General features: G+C 53.8%; 1 protein-coding gene across 2 annotated transcripts in view; it reads right to left on the reverse strand.

Moving 5' to 3' along the window:
- Creb3l1 (cAMP responsive element binding protein 3 like 1) overlaps positions 1 to 21,097 on the reverse strand; it is a 34,237-nt gene continuing 13,140 nt past the window's right edge. The window contains exons 2-12 of one of the 2 annotated variants that reach the window (XM_047517538.1): positions 13,674 to 13,902; positions 10,248 to 10,432; positions 8,796 to 8,874; positions 6,931 to 7,088; positions 6,239 to 6,388; positions 6,015 to 6,073; positions 5,824 to 5,892; positions 4,115 to 4,214; positions 3,185 to 3,308; positions 875 to 1,142; positions 1 to 671 (exon numbers count right to left, since the gene is read on the reverse strand). In XM_047517538.1, the coding sequence (XP_047373494.1) occupies positions 425 to 671; positions 875 to 1,142; positions 3,185 to 3,308; positions 4,115 to 4,214; positions 5,824 to 5,892; positions 6,015 to 6,073; positions 6,239 to 6,388; positions 6,931 to 7,088; positions 8,796 to 8,874; positions 10,248 to 10,432; positions 13,674 to 13,902 (1,668 nt within the window). In that variant the 3' untranslated portion in view covers positions 1 to 424. Of the gene's footprint in view, positions 709 to 874; positions 1,143 to 3,184; positions 3,309 to 4,114; positions 4,215 to 5,823; positions 5,893 to 6,014; positions 6,074 to 6,238; positions 6,389 to 6,930; positions 7,089 to 8,795; positions 8,875 to 10,247; positions 10,433 to 13,673; positions 13,903 to 21,097 lie in introns of both variants that reach the window. The other variant, XM_047517539.1, reaches the window with a different exon arrangement.

Here is a 21,097-nt window from a genome sequence, read left to right on the forward strand (position 1 = left end):
CTGCATCTTTTTTTATTTTTTTGATTTTGCCTTCTTCAAGCATGTGCTGAGCGGTGGGGGAGAGCAGTCTGGCAATTAAAAAGGCCCAGCAGCTTGGGCAGCGGCAGGGGAGGCCAGGGGACGGTGGGGGAGTCCCTCCATCCCTGGCTGGGGAACAGCAAAGCCCGCACTAACTTCATAAAATATAAAACAAGGGAAGGGAGAAGGTAGGAAGATTTGTAAAATACAATATCTTAGGGGATGGGTAATAATAAAAAATAAGGTTCATTATTTACAAACAATTTCTGTTCTTGGTCTCTGTACAGTGGGAGGCGGGGTGGGCGTGGGGGGTCTGTGTGTGTGTGTGTGTGTGTGTGTGTGTGTATGGGGGACGCGGAGGCAGTGGTGTGTTGGAGAAGGGAGGAGGTGTGGCCCAGTGAGTGGTTTATCTGAGAAGGACGGATGTTTGTGTGAGGAAGGAGTGACAATAGAGTGGTTGGCCCAAGGGGACAGTCCAAATGTCAGGGGGGGTGGAGAGGCCCCAGCCAAGAGGCGGCCAGAGAGCGCCAGGAGAAGTGGAGCCCTTTCTCCTGGGATGGGCGGGGGTACGAGCTGGGTCCGGGTTGGTGAACGAGAGAACTCCTCTTCTGTGTGCCAGGGGGTCCGTCCTGTGTCCTGGTTCTCGGGTCAGCCTAGGAGAGTTTGATGGTGGTGTTGGGGCCCAGATCCCTGGAGAGAGGAGAAGCTAGTGATGCGTCTGTCCGGAAGGAAGCCCCTCCACCCTCCGCCGCCTGGATGTGGACCAGGGAGGGACGGGTCCTTGGGAGGGTGTGACTACAGTGGGCAGAGGGCAGATGGGTGCTGGACCCGGGCAGGGACAGGGCCACCCACCCACCTGTCATGGAACCACTCCTTTGGGTGGGAGAAGTTGGGGCTGGTGTCGTTGCCACCGACGTCCCCCGGCCAGGCCTCACTCAGGTACTTGGTGGTCTCGTGGCTGCTGTCCAGATGGTCATGCTGTAGGGGGTCCTGGGGCCGCGGCTCCCCTGGCCCCCCTGGCTTGATCTCCCAGCTTTCCGGGGGCTCCACCGGCAGCAGGGCGCTGCGGCTGTCTTCCCATGAGCCGGCCCCCTCATCGTAGAACAGGAGGCTCCGGGAGGGCACTGGGGGGAAAGTGCAGGGGAGAGAGGGGTGTCCCTGAGGTGCCCACTCCCCTCCAATCTGGCCCTACTTGTGGCCTAGTCATAAAGGGCACGGCTCCGGAATCTTACCGGAGTGGATCTGGGTTCCAGCCCTAGCACTCCCTGGCTGCACGACCTCAAGGTAGTCTCGCTGCTTGCTTTAACCTTTCTGGGAATCAGTCTGCCCATATGTAAAATGGGGGTATGAGGGCCAATCTCATAGATGTGAGGTTAAATGAGTGCTACAGAACACGCGCTCGAAACTGTTCAGTAAGACAGTTAGTTAGGAAGAAGCTCTTCATGAGCAAAGGGTACCAGGTCTGGCACTTTTTTCTCCTGGTGCTGGGAAAGGAACCACTTTACCGCTGAGCTACATCACCATCCTTTTTTATTGTTAGACAGAATCTCACTAATTTGCTGAAGCTGGCCTTGAATTTGCAACCTTCTGCTCAGCCTCCTAAGTGTCTGGGATTATAAGCATGTGCCACTGTGCCCACCTGGCAAGGGATGAGTCATTTTAGCTTTGTTCCCCAGAGCAGGTGTTGCATGCAGGTCACCAGGTAAATCATCCCACACTAGTCCTTGCTGAAGACAGGGTGCAAACCCAACTCTGCCGCCAGCCCTCCAGTGCCCCAGCCCTGACCTGGGAGTCTGCGTGAAAGGCAGTCCCTGGTGTTGAGCAACGCCTGCTCCAAAGCCACCTCCTTCCCCAGCGCGCCCTTTGCCCAGACACGGCCTGACCACTGCTCTTGTAGTACGGGCCCATCCCTCCGGGGGCTTCCTCTGCTCCGGCTGGCTCAACCCCAGCCCCCAGCGACCATTGTTTTCTCTCCACTGGCTTCTCTGGCCTTGGAAAAACACACACATGGCTCTCCAGACCTCTGTCCCCTACTGCCCACCCCTCAGTAACCGTCCTGTTCTCTCCTCCTGAGGCACACTGTGCAGGGAGTGGCTCCCGCTCCACCCTCGCTTCCTCTTCCCCTCATCCTCCCCCGCCGGCTTCCTCGCTGGAGGAGCCTTGCTCATCCTCCTTGCGGTATCCCTCCTTCTTGAAACTCACTCCTCCCCAGCTCCCCTCTCTCTGACCTCCCATCTGTTTCCTCTTCCTCCTCTCTCCATGCCAGCTACATGCTCCTGGTACATGATGAAGGGTAGCCTAGTTCTTCCACAGGTCTAACTGAAGTATCCTTTGCCGCTGGAAGCCACACCCTTCTAGGCTCCCCTGCCACTCACGCAATGCCTTTTATCTTTTCAAATGAGTCTTCCGTAAGGGGCCGAGAGTGCTCATTTAGGACGCCCCACCCAGCATTACGACGGACCCACTGTCTCACTGAGGTTCCCAGAAGGTGCTCGGCAAGTGCACAGTGGCAGCGCCCATTTGCCAGGGGGAAGAGATGGAGGCTTAGAGAGCTGAAGCCACACGCCCCAGGTCAAGTGGCAGCGGCACCTATAACTGACTCTAAGCTCCATGCTCTTAACCATTGTACCTCACTGCCCCCCACCGGGATGGGCAGTATCAGCCCCCACACCATCACCACCCGTCCCCTGCCCAGGGTGACAGTACTAACGAGCATGACGCTCCTCCCTGTGGGTCCTGAGTGCTGCCTCCGAGTCTTGCTTAGCACAGGGCAACCATTACTGCCTTATTAGAAATGGCCCTTGAGCAGAAACTCATCTGACGTCCCAGTTACGAAATACTGATGGTACTTAGGAGACGTCCCGTGATCACTGGCACTGTACTGCACGGGGCTCAGGACTGGAACATTCGTTATCGCCTAGGCCCACCTCCCCAAATCGCTCCTGGGGCTCTCAGGGAGGCGGACAGAGACTCAAGAGCTCTGTGTTCGGGTCCCAATTCTACCGCTCACATTGAACAAATCATAGACCCTCTTCAGGCCTCAGTTTCCTCATCTGCAAAATGAGGAGCTAGGAGGAGGCAGTGCCCGTCCAAAACATGGCTCCTCTCTTGCATCTGGCTTCTGCCAGAAGTTGGGGCGGGTGGCCCGGCTCAGGGAGCTACTCACTTTGACTGGCTGTGTAGGCACTGTCAGTGGCCATGGGGTCTTCCTTCACAGTCTGGGAGCTGGAGAACTCAGGAAGGCAGGGCACGAGGGAGCCCAGCACCAGAACGAAGCACAAGGCTGCCACCTGGGCACCAAGAGAGCGGCCATCAGGTCTGGGGCAGGCGGGGCAGCAAGGCTGGCCGCCCTGGGTGCTTCTCCCCCAAAACCAGTTTTTCCACAAAAGCAGCTCCAGAGCTGACCGGTCCCTAGACGTGGGGTCTCCCGCCCTCCCTGGAGGCCACCCCAGGCCATGGCAGGGTATACCACAGGCAGCACTAGAAAAAGAGGGGGCTGGCAACAAGGTTACAGCACTCAGCAGGGAGGAGTCAGGAAAGGGAGAGGGAGGGGGAGGGGAGGGGGAGGGGGGCTGGCGGTGCTCCCTGGCTCCATCCCTGGGGAGGAGGACATGCCAGCAGGAGGAGCTGAGTCCGGGGACCCCAACCAACCACAGCCCTCAGGGTCTCACAGGCTTCACATTTCAAAGAGTGGATGGAAGGCGGGGAGCAGAGCCCCCACCTCTGGTGCCCTTTTGGGATTCTAGGAATTCCTTCCACTTCCCCCATCCATTCCAGAAAGAACCATTTCCACACTCCCTGCACCTCCCTAACACCTTCATTGTGTGGGATCTGCAGAAGCCGCCTCTGGAAGGGACCTGCACATCCACACCATGCTAAACTGGTCAGGGAAGGTCACGTGGCACCTGGTTCTGTGGGTTCAGTGAAGCAAGCTGGGGTCTGCCGGGGGGCCAACTCATGAGGCACAAGGACAGTTTACCCCAGTGACATCACCCATGATGCCACCAATTCCTCAAAGCTCTGCCCACCCTCCTAGAAAGTCATCTTGGGGAAGAGATGTCCTCCTGTGGCCCTGTGCTGGGGAGACACCACCTACCATGAGGCAGGTCCCAGTCTGGGTGGCGGCCATCTTGTAAGGTCTGGAGATCTTGCTGGTGACCAGGGTCTGGAGTTTCTGCAGCTGCTGGAGCAGGGTCCTGAGGGGGGCACAGTGGTCACCAGGTAGGCTTGGACCCAGCAGTCGTTTCTGCCTCCTGGAGCTTTCCTGGGGGGCCAGGGCTGGCTCCAGTCTTGGCCTCCACACCAGGTGCCCATGCAGTGAAGATGAAGAGGTCACCTCCTATGTGACTCCTCTGTAGTGTGGCTTGGGCACCTGGGGCCTGCCTTAGGGTGCGGGTCATCCTCTGGAAGCTCAGGGGTACCCTGGGCCGCTCTTGGCTAAGGTAGGAGGGGAGGGTGGCCAGCCTCCTTTTTCTTACCCTACAGCAGCCACAGACACACTGGCCTCCCCTCCTGCGCACCTCACAGCACTCTGAGCTGACGAGAAGGACGTGTCTGGCACAGTGCCTGCATGAGTGCGGCCAGTACTTGGACGTTATTATTCACGTTCATCTCATTGCCTTTTTTGCTGTTATCACAACAGCTGTAACACTTTGTTTATTTATGGATTGCAATGTCAGTCCTCATTACTGTTGTGGGCTCCCACCCAGCTGGAATCCTCTGGGTACACACGGAGGGTGAACAAACGGTTAATCATCATCTTCCTCCACCCAACCTGATGTAGTTCCCAGAGTGAACAGCAGGTGGCGAAAGAGCACCAAGGGCCTGTCCCTGTTTGGGGTCCAAGGTGGAGGTGAGGTTGTGGGCTCACAACCTGCCCAGACAATGGGGCTGGGAACAGAGGGTGATTCTCCAGGCCAATCAGGGGAGTGGCTGGGGCCCACAGGACAAGTTGGGACAGAAGAAGGGAAGAAAGGAGGTAAAAGGCTTGTGTTGGGCGCCTACTGTATACCAGGCTGTTATTGTAACTACTCCCACTAAATAATTTCAGATCTCCCTGCACTTGCAGCTGGGCACTATCAAGAATTCAGAAAAATAAAAATAAAAGAAGAAAAACTAACATGAATTGATCATCCTTAAATGCCAAGCACTGGGCTAGGGAGGAACTGCATTGTCCCATAGAATCCTTATGTGAATCCTAGGAGACAGTGCTTCTGTCTTCCTCCTGTAGATAAAAAACTGAAGCCCAGAGAGGTCACAGAAATGGCAGAGTGGGGCAAGAACCCAGAGCTATGACTTTATGCTGCATGCTAGGCACTGTGGTAGCCTTGGGACACTCATGTTTCTCAAACTCCAGTATGTATATGATGCACCCAAAGTTCTTGTTCAAATGCAGATTTGGGCTCAGCAAGTCTGGGGAGAGTCTGAAATTCTGCTTTTCTTACACATTCCCAGGGGATATTGATGTGGCCTGTCCAGGGAACTGGCTTTGAGTAGCAAGGTTCTCAAACTGACTTGGGGCCCCAAATAATCATTTCTAACACGTTCCTTGAGAATGCTGATGGGGCTGGTCTGAGGACTTTGCTTGGAAAACTTTTGCTCTGCAGGGTCTCACTTAGGTGGCTCCCCAGCCCCCTCAGGTGTCTATATGTGGACAAGGAAGCCTGGGAAACGGGGAGGGAGAGGATGTGAGGTCCCAGGTGGCAGGGGCTCTCTTCGGGGCTTTGTGCCCCTCTACTGCCTCCCAGGGCCACACGAGCCAGGCGTGGGCTTCGGGGGGCCGGTGAGTACAGGGGGCACACCCACCTGTTGGCATTCTCCAGGGTCTCCACCTTCTTCCAGAGTTCATTGTTCTCTGATGTAAAGGTCTCCACCCTAGAGGGACAAGCAGGCACAGGCTCAGGCCTGCCCTCCACCATCCCACTCCTGTACCCCTGCCTCTGGCACCTGTGGAGGAGGACTGGGGAGAGCAGGCCAGGTTGGGGAGGGGCCCTTACTTCTTTTCTAGACACTCCACGTATTCCTTCTTCTTACGGCGGCTCTCCTGGGCCGAGATCTAGAGGGGGAGGCCCCAAAACAGGGGTTACCAATGCCACACATTCGTTTCCTGGGGGGCCCCCAACTTGGGGGCTGACATCACTAGAGGAGCAGAGGCCCCCACCCACCCACTGGATGACCTTCAAATCACCAGGGCAGAGCCAGAGGCTGGCTCAGGCTTTACCTTGTTCTTGATTTTTCTCCGAACCCTCTTCAAGGCCTTCTCCTCCGCTTTGGTGAGGGGGAGTTTTGTGGGGATGGGGTAGCCCTCAGCAATTAGGGTACGCTTCTCCTCTTCTGTCAGGAGCAGTGGCCCCGATGTCCCCTGGAGCTTCTGTAGGGAGTAGGACACAGTGGTTAGGAACCAAACAGCCCCGGGTTCAAACTCCAGCTCTGCCATGCGCTCTCTGTGCGAGGCTCTCTGAGCCTCAGTTTCCTCATCTGAAAAGGAGGCGGATCTGAGTTGAATCCAGCCACACATACGGAGAGCCCAGCGTGCCAGGTCTCAGGATCCCACCCTGGAATTCACAGAATTAAAGCTCACTTGTGCACAGCCCCTAAGGACACCACACAGGTCCCCTCCACGCCCATCCCATAACTCAGGGCCTGGCTCCATGTTGTCACCAGACAGTGGGTCATCCCCTGGAGCTCAGGAATGTCACATTCTAGTCCTGGCTCTTCAACAGTGTGGGTTTCCGGTGATCTCTAAGGCCTTCTCTCTACCTCCCTTTCCTATTCACCACGAGGCAGGAGCCTCTCTAAACTCTGATGGAGCAGCATCAGACTTAGGGCTCCTAACCCTCCCCGCTGGCCAGCATGCTGGGTGGATGGATTTGGTTCCTGGCCTCCAGGGTCAGCCCACCCCCAGCTCCTTACGTGAGGGGCGGTGAGGAGGGGAGAGGTGGAGATGGCTGTGGAGGAGCGGGCCACGGGCCGGACAGGGCTGGAGGGGGGCAAAGAGCGGGGACTCTGGGAGCCGTCGCTGTCACTGCCGTGGCTGCTGGGGGGCGTCGGAGGCATCTGCACCAGGTCCTCTGGGAAGAGCAGGGGAAACCAGGTTAGCAGGGCTGTGCCCAGCTCTGCTCTGAGCTCAGGGGTTCATCTTAGCGTGGGCTTGCGTCAGCCTGATGCTGAGAGGAATGGGGCGCTAGGCTTGGGTCTCAGCAGTAACATCAGGAAGACAGCCGACACCCAGGAGCTGATTCCTGAGCGCTGCCCCAGCTCTGAAAGCACAATGGCCCAGCTCCCTGCAGCCCGGACACAGAAGCTGGACCCCCCCCCCCCCAAGCCCCCATTTCAGAGGATTCAGGGTCTTTTTTTTTTTTTTTTTTTTTTTTTTTAGGGTGCTGGGGATTGAACCCAGGGCCTTGTGCTCACAAGGCAAGCTCTCTACCAACTGAGCTATTTCCCCAGCCCCCGATTCAGGGTCTTTAAGCACCACTTGGTAGCCCCAGAAGGTGACTGGGCAGTGTTCTCTCCCTTCCTTCCTTCCACCCACCCTGACTTATTTAGCCATAACCATCCAGGGTTTCTGTTGCCAGCTTGAGCGCAACAGGACAGCAGGTGCTGGGACTTCAGCAGAACAGGAAGAAGCCCAGCTTCCTCCTCCAAGCTGCCCTCTTTGTCGTCTCCTTCATGGCCTGGCCCAGGAGCCTGACACTCTGCAAGTGTCAGAGAGGTACAGCCAAGGATCGAGAGCCTAGTACTGGCGAGTCCCGGGACAGTGCGGAATGCCCATACAACCCCAGGCATGGAGACCTGGCGCTCCCTGCACCTCAGCACAGGGCCGGGCCTGGGAGGAGGAACCTGTGTCCCCCAGGCTTAGCCCAAGGCTGGCCCCTACAGGACTTCACCCTCCTTTGACACTTGGTCGCCTCTTATGGATGCCATGCAGCAAAGAGCACTGGACTTGGCGTCAGGAGAACAGAGGTCAAGTCCTGACCATAGCACCTTCTAACCATGGGACCTCAGATGTATTTCCCCAACCTCTCCCAGCCTCACTGCCCGCATCTGTTGAATGGGCTGGAATGATCGTGCTTAGGGTCGTGTGAGTGCAATGAGCTCCTGTAGGTGAAGAGTTTTAGGATTTGAAGGGCACCCCACAATGTAAGGTGCCTCTCTCCACCGCATCTGCATCCTCTCCTCAAGGTGGTCAGCACCTCAAGGGCCCTATTTAGCTTTCTAGACCTTGTGGTATTTAGTCCAGGGTCTGCTACACAGTAGATGCTGATCCAGTGTTTGGCCAATAAATGAGACAGGATTGGGAAGAGCCCATGACTCGTTCTTCTGTGCCCCCCTCCCCTGTCTGGTCCGGGGATGAGCTCCCAGAGCCCCCTGAGGATTTGCCATGTGCACACCCAATATTGCTGCTAGGTAGTGGGTGATTTGTCTGTGACCCTGAGAATGCTGTGCATACAGGGACTGTCCTCATTCTCTGCTCCTCCAGTGTTGGGACTGGGAGATGCTGCCCAGTGGACTCTGGACGGACGGATGGATGGATGGACGGACAGTTGGATGGTGGGTGATGGAAGTGATGGGATGGCTCTGGTTGGTGAGTGAAGGAAAGGAGGGAAGGTGACGTGACGGCAGTCATGAATTGACAGGCGAGGGCCAGGAGGAGACCAGGGAGTGTGGATGGATGGAGGGCGGATAAGGTGGGGGAAAGTCGGGGGTTCAAGGGATGCGGGCAGAATGTTGTCTACCCAAGGCTGGAGGAGAAAAGAGTCCCTGGTCACACTTACCTGGTGTCACTTTGAGGAACTGGCTTGCCTCTTGGGGCTCTGCTTTGATCACTGGCAGCTGAGTCATCTCTCCGGGGGCCTGAGAAAGAGGCAGGTCCAGCTCCAAGAGCTGTTCCTGGGATGGTTCCCACCCTGTGTCCACCCCCCATCCCTCCCTCCCTGAGGTTGGTGGTCAGCCCTGCACTGCCCAGGAAGTGGCTGGGCTTGGGGTTCCAGGGATAGCCAGAGGAAACAGGCAGTTTCTCCAGCTTGGAAAAGCCAAGTCACACCTAAGAGAAGAAAATGTGGACGAGTAGTGTAGTTCAGACCTTAACCTCAAAGAAAGAGGGCTTCCTGTGGCCTCCAAGGCCAGGCCACCTCTGCAGAGGCTGACCCTGCATGTAGGCCTCGGTATGCAGGGTGCCCCGAGGACCTGAGGTGCAGCCTGGCACACTGCAGCTGTCTAGGAAGGGTAGCGACAGGACAGAAAGAGGAATTAATTGGCTGAGGGGTCAGAGAAAGCTCGTTGGGAAGCTCAAGTCTGAAATGAGTGCTGGAGCAGAACTCAGAATAAGTTTGAAGCAGGAGTCTGAGAGCCCCTAATGGGTTTCAAACAAGGGAACCAGATTTATGTTTTTAACAAACATACATTTCTATGTATTTATATTCCAAACTTGTTCCAGAAAGGACTTCAGGATCACATGTGGCGTCACCCACGTGACTACCAACACACATGCAAGGGGTGGTCTCTTTGAGGAAGGCATGGTGTTAGGTGCTAGATTTGGGGACTATCTCTCCCCACTGGTCTGCAGCCAGCTGAAAGGGTCATATCTCATAGCTTACGACCACTGTAGGGGGTGCACTTCATGCACCCATTTTACAGGAAGAAACTGAGGAAGAAAGAGGGAATACAACATGTCCAGAGGGAAGGGAGGCAGAGCCGGCCAGGCAGGGCCTCTCCTGCAGCCAGCGGTCGGGCGGCACAGCCCAGGGAGGGTCCTGGATTTCCAGCTGAATGCCATTATCTACAGATTTGGGGAAGTTGAGTGGGGTTTGGCATGAGAGTGTGGCTTATTAATCCCATGAATACACACTGTTGAAATCGAAACACAGCCACATTTTTTAATTTACATTTTGGTTTTGCCTTTTTTAAAAAAATCCTGAAGCTTTGAAAAAAGGAAGAGGCCTGGGCTGTCCCCATCCCTGAGACCCTGGTCCGGCCTGACGCCAGCCCTGCCTGGTTCCCTGCAAGCTCTTTTACACACAGGCAGCGTCTCAGCTTCCTCCAAAGGACTGTGCCCATTGTAGGACCAGGAAGGAGCAGCCAGAGCGGGAGGCGGAGCCGGCCTGCGACTTCTGACCCTCAGGCCTGAGGCTCACATGGCCGCCTGTCAGAGCCCTGGGGTGGGGGCACCTCTTCCACAGACCCACAGCCCTCCCCCTCCCTCAGCCCTTAGTTACCCCTGGGCTCACCTGGTGGGGGATGGGCAGCCTGGACAGGGGGCTGAGGCCCAGCAGTGGGGTGGTGGCCATGGCGGCAGCAGCAGCCATGGCTGAGGAGGCAGCCAGAGGGTCCACGGGCAGCTCTGGGCTCTGTTCCTGCTTCACCATGACGGAGCACAGTTTGTGTCCCAGTGCCCATGCTCCATGTTCCACATCTGGGGGGAGGGGACAGGACCCAGGTTCAGGTGACTCCCAGAGCAGAGAGCTCGGCCCCCTTCTGCCTGCTGGGAGCTGCACTGGGCTGGACTGAGAAGCAATACCAGGGGACACGGGAAGGTGGGAAGGAAAGGCGGGGGCCCTGTGAGGTGAGAGGGCAGGGTGGGCAGCTGACAGAATGGGGCGAGGGACCTGGATTCCTCCTGACCAGCTGTGCTGTGACCTTAGGCAAGTTGCTTACCCTCTCTGAGCCTTCGCTTCCTTATCTTTAAAATGGGGAAAGGAGGGCTGGGGAAATAGCTCAGTCGGTAGAGTGCTTGCCTTGTAAGCACAAGGCCCTGGGTTTGATCCCCAGCACCCCCCCCCCCAAAAAAAAAAGATAAAATGGGGAAAGGAGTGGGACATGCCTAACAGGTAGGTTTTGAGGGTTAAAGAATATAACACTCATCAAACATTTACCACAGTACCTGATGAGAAATAAATGAGCAATAAATAGAAGCTAGTATTAAACTAATTATCATTATCCAGTAAACATCTGCTGAGCACCGTGCCAGGTGCTGGGGATCTAGCAAGAGTCACGAGGGTTTAGTATAGCTGGAATATATAGAGACACGGAACGTGGAGGCAGGGAGGCCAAAGGGGTGGCATGGTCTTGAGATTGGGCTCAGACCTGTGACTTTATCCAAAGGTGATGGGAAGCCACCGAAGGGTTTCAAGCAGGCCCAAATTGGCAATTTTAAGAGGATTGCTCTGCCCAGAGTGGGGACTAGACCAGCTGCAGGCAGATGAGGCAAGGAGACCCACAGGAGGCTGCTCAGATAAACCGTCCAGGCAAGAGAAGAGGAGGGCCGGACAAAGGTCCATGGGAAGGGAGAGGGAGGGATTTTCTAGAAACACACTGAGGAGACAGGATGCACGGGATCTAGGGATAGGTGGGTGGGTGATGCTCAGGTTTCCTCAAGGGCAGAGTCCACCTCCTGCCCATCTAGTGGGCCTTCTGGTGGGCCTCGCCCTTTTCCCTGATGGATGCCACAGCCCCCACCCCAAGGCAGGCCTGCTCATGGTGCCCCGGTGCCGGAATCAGAGAAGCAGCATGACCCAGGGACGGGGAGCCACGTGCAGGGCAAGGGCTGGAGGGGACTCTGGACTTGGTGGCCCACTGGGTGGGGAGAGGGGTCAACAGCTCCTGAAGACCACCTCAGAGGCCAGGCCCCACCCTGAGGGGAGCCTGAGGGCCCCATCTCTAGGCCACAGGCTGCCCCTGGGCTCCAGGAACACCCACAATCTTCCCAAATTACAGGGCCAGGCTGCTGGCCTCCGGGAAGCTGTCCCCATCAAGGGCCCACAGACAAATTGCTTTAAAAATAGACTTGGGGTGGCCAAGGAGGTGCTGGGCAGGCCCAGCAGGGGTGGACAGAGAACCTGCCATGGGAGGGTCCACCCCACACCCTTGCCCTTCCCCAGGCGGGACCTGGGAACTCACTGAGGCCCAGAGACTTGCCTGAGGCCAGGGCACAGTGGGCAGCTGGGACCTCAGCAGCACAAGCCCCAGAGCCCCAGAAACCCCTCACGCAGGGATCCAGATGCCTGTCTATGCTTCTGGGGAGCTCCAAGACCCTCGGGCACAGCTCAAACTTCTGGCACAGGGCACTGCTCCAAGCTGTGACCTTATTGCCTCCCCCAAAAACTCCACAGGGCCGGCACTGCTGTTCTCCCACTTAATAGATGAATCAGATGAGACAGTTAAGAAGCTCACTCAAGGCCAATGTCCTCTGGAAGGGAAGAGGAATAAAGAACCCTGTTCACTGTTCTAGCCACTCATGGTATTAACAGGAATTTGACAGGTACAAGGAAAATAGCCACTAATTACTGATGTCTCTTACATGCTGGAACCTGAGCTGGGTACTTTATGTACATGCTTCTTAATCTTGTCCAGAACTCTCAAGTACATACTATATTTATTTTACAATTGAGGAAACAGAGGCCCAGAGAGGTTAAGGAAGTTGCTCGAGGTCACCCCGCAGCCAGTGAATGCAGTGGAATGCACAAAAAAGCCTGTGGGGTTCCTAACCCAGTAGCTCTTGCTGCCTTTGAGGCTTGTAGATGTAGTGGTGGAAGTGGGTAAGGCTCAGAATCGGGCGACTGGCTTGTAAGTCTCCATTCTGCATCTTACTGTGTGTATGACCTAGACAACTCCACTTTCATGAAGTCTCATCTTTCTTAGGTGTCAAATGGGGATGACGATAAAAGTGATTCTGGCCTCAACTGTCTGTTGACATAAAAGAGATAATAATGGAGAGGCATTTTATAAACCGGAGAGTGCTCTAGAAATGTTCACTGTTTTTTTTTTTTAATGTTTCTATTTTAAAAAATATATTTAAAGATGTTGATAGATCTTTATTTTATTCATTTATTTATATGCGGTGCTGAGAATCGAACCCAGTACCTCACACATGCTAGGCAAGCACTTTGCCACTGAGCCACAACCCCAGCCCAAAATGTTCACTGTTATTCTCACTTCTAGATGAAGCTACTGAGACTTCTAGAGGTTAAGGGACGTGTCCACTCTCACTCAGCCAAAATCAACAGAGCCAGGACCACTTGCATTTGAGGAAATGATTGAAGGAGAGTGTCTATAGATGGAGACAGAGGGGGTCTTGCCTGTTGATTACCAGAGAGGAAGGACTCCAGAGCCTTTTGCTCCAAAGCAGAAAGTCAGGGGAGTGGGGAGTTTCGGAGAGACAACTTTTCGGGATAAAAGTTGGGTACAGGGCCTCCTAGGTAGCAGCTCAGAGGGACATCACAGTACGAGGAGGTGGAAAAGTTCTAGAAACTTCTTGTATACATTTGTTATTTAATGACCTCCACGGTACTTCTAAGTCAGTGATTCTCAATTCCAACAGAACTCTCCGGAAGGCTGGGCCCTGCCCTAGGGATGTTTCAGCAGGGCTGGGATGGGAGCTGAGGATTTGCTCCTTGCAGGTCCCCAGGTGATACTGCTGGTCTAGGAACCATGCTTTATTACTTGGTTTTGACCTACGTCAGCAAAATCCCTTCTGAGAAGCACCTGTATAGGTTTGATTTGAGGAGGACCCGAAAGGCAGGGAGGTGCGCCTGCTGAGGGGTGTGTGGGTGGCTCCACTGGAGTCTCTGGCTGCGGCCACTCCCTCCTGTTGCTCAGAGACCCCGCCCTCTTGGGCCTGTGGACTTGCCCTGTCCCTGGGTCTTTCCGCCTCTTACCTTGAGTGGTGTCCTCCATCTTGATGGGCACAAGAGGGCTCTGAGGTGCCGAGTCCCCACTCAGGGAATAGCTATGCTCAGCCTGGATGCCTGGTGCCGGGGAGTCCAGTTCCATGTCCAGTAGGGGGCTCTTCTCGTCCAGCACAGGGTCATCAAAGAAACTGCTGAACAGGTCGTTGGAGAAGTCCTCCATGTTCTCCACAAAGTGGTCCAGGTGCTCTGGAAAGTGCTGGAGAGGGCGGAAGGGAGAAGGAGAAGAGATTCAGCTTGGCTTGGGAACAGAGTGCACGCCTTGGTGTGGTGGTGGTCATCTCCCCATGCTGTCCCCCCCACCATCAAAACCCCATCGTAATATTATTCTTTATGACTGAATAATATTCCATTGTGTATATGTACCACAGTTTCTTTATCCATTCATCTATTGAAGGGCATCTAGGTTGGTTCCACAATCTAGCTATTGTGAATTGAGCTGCTATAAACATTGATGTGGCTGCGTTACTGTAGTATGCTGATTTTAAGTCCTTTGGGTATAAACCATAAAGAAGAATAATATTATGGCATTTGCAGATACATGGATGGAATTGGAGAATATCATGCTAAGTGAAATAAGTCAATCCTAAAAAACCAAAGGCCGAATGTTTTCCCTGTTAAGTGGATGATGATACATAATGGGGGTGGGGGGTGAGAGAATAAAGGAGGAACATTAGATTACATAGAGGGAAATGAGAGGGAAGGGGGTATGAAGAATGGCGGAGTGAGACAGACATCATTACCCTCTGCACACGTATGATTACAGGAATGGTGTGAATCTACATCGTGCACAACCATAGAAACGACATGATGTACCCCATTTGTGTACAATGAATCAAAATGCAAAAATAAATAAAAAATAAAAATAAAAAGATTAAAAAAAAAAAAAAAAACCACCATCGTTGCCACCAACTCCCCAGGACCACATCAGCAGCCCTTGTCTTACGGTTTCTCTCACCGCCACTATCACTGTCATCGTCACCTCAGTCATCCCAGTCCCTCAACAGCAATATTCTCAAGGGGGAGCTCTGCTCAGATCCAGGCAAAAGGACCCTGGGCTCTGCGACCTTGGCACATCACTTAAACTGCCTGAGTCAATTTCTAGGTCCACCCCACACGTGTCCTCCATAGGCTGACGTGAGGACTTAGCAAGTGTGCTGCCCAGAGGCAATCTTGGTGACATCTGTATTGTCTTTTGCAGGCATGCAGGGAGAGGATGGCGCAGGCTGGTGGGATTCTTGAGGCCTCTAGTCCTTCAGTGGCACAGTCCCCATCTGTCCTCATGCCTCCAGAGTCTCCCCTCTTAATACCAAGAGAGTAGGCTCTGCAGCCATATTGCTCAGGTTCGAATCCTGGCCTGGATACTTCAGGTTATGACTCAGAGCTGTGACTCATTAATGGGTTATGAAATCAACTTAGTGGGTCATGACCAGAATTTTTAAAAATATATTTTTAAGATTTTTACTTGACACATAATAATTTTACATATTTATGGGGTACAGCGTGACATTTCAGCACATGTACACCATGTACATGTATCATTACATGTAATGACCGGATCAGGGTAATTGGTATATTTATCACCTCAATCATTTATCATTTCTTTGTGTTAGGAACATTCAGAATCCTCTTTGTTTTCTATTTTGAAATACACAATTAACTGTGGTCGATCACACCTTACTCTACTGTGTTCCAGGACATTAGAAGTGACTCCTCCTTTCCAAGGGCACCCGGGTACCCATCGACCACTCTTTTCCCAACCCCTCTCCTCACTGTCCCAGCCTCTGGTAACTACTGTTCTACTCACTATTTCTATCAGATCAACTTTTTAAACTTCCACATATAAGTGAGAACATGGGGCATTTCCAACTGGAATTTAAAAAAAATAAAACTGAACAAAACAGTAGAAAATATCGGAGCACACCGCAAATAGGAAAATTAAATTCCTTTTGACAATTTTATCTCAGTTATGTGTGTGGGTGTGTGTGTGTGTGTGCATGTGTGTGCTTGATAATGATGTAAAATATATTTCCTAGGAACAAAAATATCTGATAAAATCTTGGTTTCCATGAGCTGGATAAAGTTAATTAACCTCTCTGTTTTATTTCCTCATCTGTACAGTCGGGTCAATTGTAGTTTTCACCTGCTAAGATTGTTATGAAGATTAAACCATTTAACACATGTAAAGCCTAATACAGTCCCTGGCGCATAGTAATAAACAAATGCTAAATTTTGTCATTGATACATTCCAGGGACTGACACACAGTAGGTGCTTGTAAACTACTTTTTCTCTTTAAGGAAAAGTACAGGTACACTGGCCAGAGCCTATAATCCCAGCAATTTGGGAGACAAAGGCAGGAAGTTAGGTTGAACCCAGTGGTTAAAAACCAGTCCCAGCAACATACCAAGACCCCTGACTCAAAGGAAAAATGATAAATGTGTTAAGAAATGTTGCTATTGCCAGGCACAATAGCCACAATAGCACATGCCCGTTGTCCCAGAGCTTTGGGAGACTGAGGCAGGAGGGTCACAAGTTTGAGGCCAGCCTAGGGAACTTAGGGAGACCCTGTATCAAAATCAAAATAAAAAAGTTTGGGGATGTAGCTCAGTGGTAGAGCAGCCCTGGATTCAATCCCCAGTACTGCATGGGGGGAAAACAAAGTAACTTGTTCATTCATTATTTATTGAATGCTGGTGTGATGGACGAGGCAGGGTTGGGATTGCTTTAGGCCCTAGATTCCCACCTGGTGAGTGATTAAGGGCTGGCATCAAGGGATTGGCTTAAGGTCCAGAGTCATTGGCTTTTTGAGACCTGAACTATGAGAAGCTTGTCCCAATCCAGGGATAAGCAGAGAAGCCTTCTGTCTGAGAATAAGGTTCAGGGCTACCTGAGTCCATCCGGGAGGAGCAGGGGATGAGGAGACTTGCTTTCTATTTGCTAAGTGTCTTAACTTCTCTGTGCCTGAATTTCCTTACCCAGCTGGGCGTGGTGGCACATGCCTATAATCCCAGAGGCTAAGCAAGGAGGTTCCTGAGTTCAAAGCCAGCCTCAGCAACTTAGTGAAGCCCTGAACAACTTAGCAAGACCCTGTCTCAAATATAAAAAGGGCTGGGGATGTGGCATTGGTAGCTAAGCACCCCTCAGTTCAATCCCTGATTTAAGAAAACAAACAAACAACAACAACAAAATCCAAGAGATTTTCCTTACCCATAAGGGGAAAATAATAGTTCCTACCTCACAGCATTGTCATGAGGATAAAAGACTTGTTAAAGTTTCAGTCCTCATCGCGTAGGTAGGATTATGAATGAATATATACAAAAAACTTGGATGTATGTAGCAGGTATTTGATTATTGTTAGTTGTTATTATTATGAGAACTGCAGCCCTTAAACTCTGGGCTGAACTTGCAACCCAAACTGGGAGGTGATTTGGTTTTCCTTGTTAACAAGCATAAGAGAATCCAGGACGAAATGAGTTTAGAAACCCCAATGGTAGGAACCTCCCACTTCCGGTCTGCCGGAAATCATAATTGTCACCCTGCATTTCTGTTGTGGTTTTAACCTTCCGAGGCGCTCTCATATGCATAATTTCATTTAATCCTCACAATTACCCAGTGAGATTAGGAAGGTACAGCTCTGTATTTGACAGACAGGGAAGCAGAGGCCCAGGAAGCCAAGTAGAGCAATAGAAGTGTCACAATCCCTCGCTATCCAGTCCTTCCCTAAACACCACCCCTCTTCCCCTGTTCTGTAATTGCCTGTTGGGGTAGAACGTGAACTTCCCAAGGCAGGTCTCTGTTTTGTACACCTGCTAGACACTCATTAAATCCTGGTGGAGGGACAGGGCCTAGAATCCCAGAGAACAATACCACTAGGATAGCAACTGTCCATCAATTCCTGGGGTGCAGCAGTACCAGGAGGTTCTCTGCTGAACCAGAGTAACTGTGACCCCAGACAGAAGCCTCTGCCCTCCAACCACCCAGTCAGAGCCAGGGTGGTACAAGTCACATCCTAGGCAGAGCAGGACCAGCCCAGCTGGGTGCTTCCTCCAAGCCCTCCCCTCAGGGTCTCTTACAGGCCTGCGGTGGCCCCAGAGGGAGGGGGTTGTGAGTGGGGAGAGTGTGAGTCAGCTGCTAAGGTATTTCTCCAGCAGCTGCTTCTCAGGCGATAAGGGTTTGCCAAGCCCCTTCCCAGGGGCCCGAGAGAGGACAGAGTTTCCTCCAGTCTGGGCACTGGTCCCTGAAGGCCCTGGCTCCAGGCAGGTTCTCCTCTTTGGGGTGCCAACCGGAACCTACTGAGGGAGCTCAGTCGGCCCTGTTTTTTTCAAGACGCCCCCATCCCACCTGCTAGAACAGCAGCCAGAGCCCAGCGACTTGGAGCTTCCAGAGCAGTGGGTGCCAAGTGGAAGAGGAGGGCGGCCAAGGGGCAGGCAGTGTTGGGGTGGAGGCCACTCAGAGGCTCTGGGCCTCCTTCTTTAGGGCTTCCTTAGGTGTTGGGTGGATGGTGGTCAAGTCCATTACCCCGAGGCCCACCTGTCCCTTATGGGAGCACTGCTGTCAGGGTTTTGTAGCTCCACTTTAATATGGTGCCCAGCCTCTTAGCAGCTCAGTAGTTACAATATAGAGGCAGAGGGACCTGAGAAATCTCATCCCATTCCTCATTTTATTATTATTATTATTATTATTTTGGTACTGGGAATTGAACAGAGAGGTGCATAGTCACCAACATCTCCAGCCCCTCCCCGCTGCCCTTTCGTGAGACAGGATCTCGCTAAATTGCTGAGGTTGGCCTCGAACTTGCAATCCTGCCTCAACTTCCCAAATAACTGATATTACAGACCTGCCCCACCACCCCTGGTGCCCAACCCTTGCATTTGCTAATAAGAAAATTGAGGTCCAGAGAGGGAAAGTCATCTACCTAGAGTCACAGGCCAAGTTGGTAACGCTGAGGGGAGGGCATAGTTCTGGGGGCATAGTACAAGGGTCTTCCCCTTGTGGCTGTTCACTTCTGCAACCACCTCCCCCATTCCTGGAAAGCCCACTTTGGAGACTTCAGACCTTCCCATCCCCAGCCCAGCCCCTTGTACCCGCCCCCATCCAGCCCTCCTTCGGTGTTCACACACACGAAAAGTTCAGGTTTAGATTGTCCATGGAAACTGGGGCGGTGGTGGGGTGGGGTGGGGGGGCAGGCGGGGGAGGGAGAGGCCAGAGGCCGGGAGTCCACAACAGAGGGTCGTGCATCGACGTTCGGAACGGGATAGGGTTTTACTAGGGGTGAGCGTTCTATGGGGGTGCCTTTCCAAGCAACGGGGGTGGGAAGCCAGAGAGGGAAACATTATGGTTTGTTTCCCTCCTCATTAAAGTCTTTTTCCTACAGTCGTGCCAATATAAGCTCCTTCTCAGCTGCCACGCGGAGCCGGCGCCGGCTCCACTCTCTTGCAGGAGAGGTCCGGAGCTCTCCGGCTCCCAGACCCACGCATCCCGCCTCTCGACTGCACCTCCTCCCCGCGCTGGGGCTCAGCTGCACGCCCCCTTTAAATTTTAGAGAAGATCCGGGTCCCGTCTATTGCGAGCGGCCCACAAATGGTTAACCCGGGCGCACTCGCGGGGGGCGGGGCACCCCCACCGGAATCCGGCCTGCTCATTGGCGAGAGCCGCAGAGCTCCTGGCCAATGGGAGGAGGCTGCGAGCCTCTGCCTGCGGCGGGCGGGAGGGCGCGGGAGCAACGCAGGGTCGCCGAAAGGGGGGTCCCGGGCTTGAGCTGCCTCCCCCGGCAATGGAGCAGGGAAGGGTGGCCCGGGACCCGCCTATTTCCTTCCGCGTCTGGGGCAGTGGCAAAAACGGCAGTCCCACAGTGTCCCAACACCCTTATCTGTTGCAAAGCCCCGCCCCCGTCTTGCGGGGAGGGGCTGATGGAGAGGGAGGGTCTCCTCCTCTGGCCACGCTCGGAGTGGGCCAGGCCCCAATTTTTAAGACCCTTCGCTGCTCTTCCGGCTCAGCTCCTTCCTCTCATCTTCGAATAATCCTACTGTGGGCGCTCTGATGGGGCAGTGGGGTCTCTGACCCTGGTGGAGGAGAAGTGGCATTCTCGGGGCGGTTTTAGTATTGGCTGTGGCTCCTCTCCCTGCTCCCTCCTTTAATCCCTTACTGGGGTCAGTGCAGACGGGGCAAAGCTCTGTGGGGCAGATGTTTGCTGGCGAGCGTGTGTGCGGGAGAAGAGCCCTTCCCGACCTGAAGCAGCCCCCTTTCTTCAGATCGCTAGCTCCTTGGCGCCTGCACCCCCATCCCGGGCTTCTGCCCCTCCCCTCGGCCCAGGGTACTCCAGTCTGTGCTTGTAGGGGGAGGCGGGGAGACCGGAGTGGGTCCAGTATGAGCTGTGGGATAAGGGGTGGGGGGAATCCCAAGCCCGAACATTCCTTCCGAGAAAGTGAGCTCTGGGGAGAGATGGGAGGAGAGTCCTCTCACATTTCCCCCTTTCCTTCCCCCGCAGCTGGGCCCACAGACATCCCCCCTTCCCCAAGCTCACTGACCCGTACATTCCCGGACGGTTACTTGCTTCGTGGTCACTAGAAAATTGCCCCCATTTCAGACTGAAGGGCCACCACTCTGAGTCACTGCTGTGCCCAGAGTGTGTTTGTGTGGGGGTTAGGGTCAAGGGAGAGTGGGGAGTAGGTGGGCCCCTGGGTTCTCAGTTGTCAGCAGACCTTTCCTGTTCTTAAGCAGCATCATATCACCATGTAAGTACTTGGGGGGTCCCAAGACACACATGACCATGTCTTCCCAGAGTTAGACTGTAAGGTTATTCCATGAAGGGAAAGGGACTGGGGTCAGACACTGAAGGTCCCAGTTTAAGACCCAGCTTTGCTCTGAGACCTGGGCAGGGTCAGGTAGTGCTACCTCTCTGGGTCCCAGAGTCCTCATGAGTTATCCTCAATGTCCCTACTGAAGAGTGGGCTCTTTCTTCCCTGGCCTCTTGTGAACTGGAAGGGGTGAGCCAGCCCTCCCTGTGTGTCCTGGCAAGACATGGGGGTGAAGGGGAGCACATCCTTCCAACCTCCAACCTCGCTCTCACCCTCCACTCCCCACAGGCCCAGGGAAGGCAGATGCTGAGGTTTCACATTTTCTCCCTACTGAACTGTTCACCGCATGCCCAAATCCAAATAAGCAGGAATGCTTCTGTGTGTGCATGTATATGCATGCACATGCGTGTGCCATGCTACACAGACACGGGCTGGGAGGGTCCTTTTACTAGGGAATCTCCATTTCTCTGACACCAAACAATGAAAGACAAACACACCCATTGCCACATTCAGATACTTCCATGCTGTCACACGTACACACACCCTCACAGGCTCACACACTGTCAAGCATGGACACAGACCCAACAAGGACACTC

The sequence above is a fragment of the Sciurus carolinensis genome, chromosome 11 (assembly GCF_902686445.1).
Source record: "Sciurus carolinensis chromosome 11, mSciCar1.2, whole genome shotgun sequence".
Taxonomy (NCBI): Eukaryota; Metazoa; Chordata; class Mammalia; order Rodentia; family Sciuridae; genus Sciurus; species Sciurus carolinensis.